This window comes from Rutidosis leptorrhynchoides, chromosome 2, assembly GCF_046630445.1.
Source record: "Rutidosis leptorrhynchoides isolate AG116_Rl617_1_P2 chromosome 2, CSIRO_AGI_Rlap_v1, whole genome shotgun sequence".
Taxonomy (NCBI): Eukaryota; Viridiplantae; Streptophyta; class Magnoliopsida; order Asterales; family Asteraceae; genus Rutidosis; species Rutidosis leptorrhynchoides.
Window position 1 is genome coordinate 60,723,500 of NC_092334.1, and position 5,731 is coordinate 60,729,230.

Genomic DNA, 5,731 nt, shown 5'->3' on the forward strand with positions numbered 1-5,731 from the left:
AACATGTTTCATCGCAACACACGGGTCATGAGGTATATTTGTTTTTCTTGGGGAGAGCTAAAGAAAATAATATAATGTATCATGGATTCAATATTAGGTTTTATAGAAATAAAGAAAAGAAAGAATCGGCAAAAAGAACGAACTTTCAGAAATATTGTATTTTCTTTAAATATCATGTTTTTAGAAAATTTTAAATGTACAAACATTATGTACATATGTAATAAACAGTATACATATGTATGCATTTTGTACCTAAATATCGCTGATACTACAAACATGTACCAAACAACGTATAGTCAAATGCAACCGCTGCAACGCGCGGTCCGGACTTTTTCTAGTTAAAATAATACGAGTAATAATTTTGAAAACGACAGGCTATATAATATAAGTCCAATATCCTATAAAAAGCCATCATCGTAAGTGATTCATTGTCACTGATTTGCTACTTGTTAAATCTTGCAGATCCCTGATCTGCAAATTACAATCTACTTCTCAGAATCTGAATCTCAGGTACGTTAAACTAATTCAATTTTCTAACATAAAACTTGTATTCCGTATCAAATTGTTAATTTCAATTCTTCAATTATACACCGATCAATCAATTGTACGTTTGTGTGTATTTTGCGTAACATTTGATTATCATACTCTTTAATCCGATATTAATTAGCTAATTTCGGAATATGTTTTTAGTTTGATCAGGAATTAAGCCACGGATTGAATTTAGAGAAAATGATTGGTTTAGGAACTGTTCATATGAATCCAATTTGATTCACATAAAAAGATAGGATCATTTAAATAGAAAAGAATTCACTAATGAAGTATTTTCATGTTTAAATCAACTTTAGTAATTATATATTCACAAAATCACATATATTTGTGATGATAGGTAGATCTAACTACTAGTTATATTTTCGAATTAATTCTTTATAAATAATCAGATTTATTCGTCTATAGTTGTTTATAAGCCTGGAATACAAGTTTTCGCGCTCCGGAGGCTTGATTACCCGAGATTTTACCTTCTATGAGGAGCCAATGTGCTCGTTCATAGAAGGTTTCATCGTTTACTAAAAAAAAAAAATTACTAGAATGGAATATAATTACTAAAAACTAATTTTTTATTTGTTATATTTATCAATTAATTTAGGCACAAATATGTTATTCTTTGCAGAATATTCAGTATGGCTTTAGTTACAACTGCTGAGGTATGTGATGCAAATCCTCAACTCATCGTAAGCGGTGAGCTTCGTGCACTGCAGCCCGTTTTCCAGATATACGGCAGACGCCAAGTATTCTCTGGTCCAGTTGTCACCCTTAAAGTGTTCGAAGACAATGTTTTGGTGCGTGAATTTCTAGAGGAAAAAGGTAACGGGCGGGTCCTAGTGGTTGATGGTGGTGGAAGCTTGCGATGCGCCATTTTAGGTGGCAACCCTGTAGTGCAAGCTCAGAACAACGGGTGGGCGGGTATTGTGGTTAATGGTTGTATAAGAGACGTTGATGAAATCAACAGTTGTGATATTGGTGTTCGGGCACTTGCTTCGCACCCCGTTAAAGCTAATAAGAAAGGAATTGGGGAGAAATATGTTCCGGTTGCGTTTGCTGGGACTAGGATCTTGGATGGGGAGTACTTGTATGCGGATACCGACGGGATTTTGATCTCTAAAACAGAGTTATCTGTTTGAGAATCGTTGTTGTTTAACTAGTTAAGGTGTAATAATTATTTGTATTTGGTCTGCATTTTCAAATGCCATGCTGATATTTGTGTACCAAGGTATTGACTTGTGAGAATACTTATAAGAGTATACTGTTATGCTGGTTTTCATGAATCATCTTTGTGAGATTTGGTCTAATTAACTGGTACTAATTGAATATGAATCAATTTGGATCTTCTTTTATCTTTAACAGGTGAAACAGGTTATATCAAAACAGTTACATAGCTTAAAAAAGAAATGACTTAAACTGGTTAAATCTTTTAAATCATGCTTAAGCAATTTTAGTTATGTTGGATAAAGAAGTATTCAATCTGTCCCTTACCAAGTTAGTTATTCTCATCCTTAAGATCATTTGTAATGGTGTTTGTTATATCATGGGTAATTTATGTACTTTTTGGTCCAAAAATGCAATTTGCCTGTGACTAGGCATAGGCAATGTCAATTTATGACATTTTTTAACCGTTGTGTCAGTTTTTTATGTCAAATTTTGAGTAGGGTGATGTGTTAAAATCTGATTGGAAATTGGGTTGGAAAAAATAAATTGATATTAAAAAATTAATATTTATTAAATCAGAAAAATAAGTGAATGGTTGAAGGAGAAAGTGACGATTTTTTTTTTTTTTTTTTTGCGTCAGAAGTCCAACTGACGCCTTGGATATGTTCTGACGCCCTGTTAGACTCCATCAATTTGCGTCAGTTTTGCCATGTGGGATGACGGAAGGAAAGTGACAGACGGTTATATACGGTCTAACTAAGCCTCCGACCTGTCCATTTTCCACCTTTTTCATGACCCGTTGTCATCGGTCCAAATTGCGTACTAAAAAGATGTGTTTATTGATAGTTTAAGGCACCCTGGATCTAATGACCCATTTCAAACCTAATAATCTTCTTGGTATATAGATAATTTAGTATCCTGTCTTAGCTCTGTTTTGCTATTTTGGCGTGCGTACAACTAATCTGTTACAGTCTAGTATTCAAAAAATGATATACCTTTGTTTCAAGTATGTGAATCGATGCTCCTTAAATAATATCCAAATTAGTTGTCCAACAAGTATATTGTTTTATTTACTTATTTAAATAGTTAATAGATTAATTTTAACACATTAATCGAGTTCATTCAGTATGGTTTTTAAACATGATATTGTCGTTTCAATCAAAACCTTTTAACTATGGGCTTAAGTTATTAAATAGCTATATACTTTCACTTTTGTTTTAATGTAGGCTATATACAGTGGCGGAACTTGAACTCAGATATAGATGGGGCGGTGTAAAAATATCAATAAATTTTTCATACTCAGCAGGTTCAAACACTAAAAAAAAACCTTATTTTTTTGTAAATTTTTTTTTTTAGTGTAAAATTTTTTGTTCCGTAAAATCCAGGTGGTGCGGATACCTTCTTTGGTTCCACCAAGTAACGCTCCTGGCTATCTATTCAGAAAAATACTATCGTAGAACATCTACTTTAAAAACGTGTGTTTAAGGAACAATACTTGATTATTCTATTTATCTAATGCACCATACGTCATAACAATGAACCATGGCGTCAAGGAACAATAGAATATGGAAACTGGTACCATGTGGAATTAGAGAACAGAGATCCACAATTTTCAAACAAGAAAAGTATGAGAGATGAGAAAATGGAAAATAGAAGCTAGAAAGTGGGTCAAAGTCAACACTACTGGGAGACTTCTAGAGAAGTAAGTTTTCTCATCTTTTGAACTGGTCCAAATCCGATTCCAATTCCAATTCCAATCCATAGTCCTAGTTCATTTCATACAGGTGAAGATAAACACTTTACGTTTGAATATTTTGAAAGAAAAGTTTACTAGATGATTTTAAGAAGTCAACACAGATTACCAATGGTGAAGAGACTCGAGTAATAGATTTTTTATAGATATTAAATTAGGTAGACGTGAAGATCAAGTCGAATACAACCGATACAAACTTTAACAAGTCTGCTTGCGAATGTAGATCATACGATCTACTTGAATATAATTGAAACTAACTCTAACACAATGAACTGGATGAAAATATATAATGCAAATAAACAGTAAAAAAAGTACAAACGTACCACCAAATATATAGCACAATCATATCCACCAATACATCCAAGCGTCACAATGAAGAAAACTCGAACGAATCAACCAAATCAATACGCACAATCCCTAACCTGTAGAATTCGAAATATGCAAAACAGAAATTAGTTCTCGGGAACAGTTCGGTGGCCTAGGCTTCATCTACATCCATCTTGGCAAAAAAGGATACAAGCTTAAGTCACGGTGCATGACAACCGATTTTCAAACGGCAAGCAAGTAAATTCGAGATAACACGAAGTAGTCATAGAATAACCAGTTACTAACACAAAACAGGGTTAGAAGTATCGATTGAGTCATCAGCCAAAACTAACCGTCGGCGACAAAACAACCAAACACAAGTTGAAGACCCAAGATACCCAAAATGCGTACAACCGACACAAAACTATGTCAACCACGTCCCGACAAACACCTACCATAGAGAAAGGTGGTCCACACCAGATATCGTTGACCCAGAAAAGAAGTCCGTCGACCCCGTTTATACTCCGTAATGAGTAGTTTCCATACGATGGTAAACAAATATGCCATGTTACATTTTCATTTCTTCTTATCACAATATCACATATATTTGAATGAGATTTGAATTTCTTCTTATTTAAGCTTTATTACTATTACTAATAACAGCAAAAACACCTGATGCCGTTTTGTTTCATACTTTGTCGTTTTGAAGTTCCACGCGCCCCTTTTTACTCACAGGCTACACCATTGTTAAAGTATTATTGGGCCTAGGCCCAATGGCCTCTTCACCAGTTATCAATATCAAATTAATACTTCCGACATTAATTTCCATCGGAACCATATTATGCCATTTTTTTTATTTTTTTTTTTGAAAGGCAACACACACTATTAACACCACGAATATTTACAACCACGAATATGTCCCAAGTGGGACTTGAACCCTCAACCTCTTAGTTGGAGGGCCACCACGATACCGTTGGGCCAAATGCCCTTTGGTACCATATTATGCCATTGCCAACTAGATATGATCATATCGAATAAGGTACCCATATATCATATTGAATAAGGTACCCATACTCCCATATATACGAGTATCTGATCTGATATGAAGTATGCTCTTAACTTCGCTAACTTACATTGTGTTTTTCTATTTTATTTTATTTAGATTGGAAAATTTACGATCTAACCGAAATATTATCATGTAATTGTATCGAATTTGGCTTGAATCAACAAATCCAATTGTTATTAGAAGATTGGGTGAAGGTAAATGAGAATGCTAGGGTAGACAATAGCAGGGGTTTGTGTGTTAGATGTCCTTAATAAAATCATAACCACATAAACGATATATAAATATAATATAATACAATATAAAAATTATTTAAAATAAACTAATAGTAGTATAAACTAGTGAAATGACCCGTGGAATCACGGGTTTGTTTAAACGAAACAGTTTAATAATATGTTTTAGGTATTAAGTGAACGTAAATGCTAAAGTCATTTAGTTTAATGACCCGTGGACCCACAGAGTCCGACTAAGAAACTCGTCAGCTAAACATTTCATCAAACACCTGAAATGCATATTAAACAATCCACATCCAATCATAAGAGATAATATTGGTTTTCATTTTATTTTATTTTAAAAGTGCAAATTCAAATATAAATTTAGAATTAGTTCCTTTCTGGCTAGCTTTTATACCTTATCCTACTCAATTCATAATAATTAATTAAAATAATTCAAAATTATTTATTTTTAATATTTAAAATAATTATTAATAAGATTTAATAATAATAATTAATTAATAAGATTTAATTTTAATTTAAAATTATTTAGGTTAATGACATCATCCATCATGCTTAGATTTTTTTCTTTTATTTTCTGATTTTTTTAACAAAAGAATTATATTAATAATGACATCATCATTATAGGATTTTAACAGAAACTATAAGTTAATTTTTAATTATAAAAAATAT

At 32.6% G+C, this 5,731-nt stretch overlaps 1 protein-coding gene across 1 annotated transcript; it reads left to right on the forward strand.

Annotated features, from left to right (window-relative positions):
• The first annotated feature begins 383 nt into the window (after positions 1 to 383).
• Positions 384 to 1,819, forward strand: LOC139890919 (putative 4-hydroxy-4-methyl-2-oxoglutarate aldolase 2). Its single transcript, XM_071873844.1, has 2 exons — positions 384 to 510; positions 1,169 to 1,819. Exon 2 carries the CDS (start codon positions 1,179 to 1,181, stop codon positions 1,677 to 1,679), a length of 501 nt encoding a protein of 166 aa, XP_071729945.1. The 5' UTR covers positions 384 to 510; positions 1,169 to 1,178; the 3' UTR covers positions 1,680 to 1,819.
• The last annotated feature ends 3,912 nt before the right edge of the window (positions 1,820 to 5,731 follow it).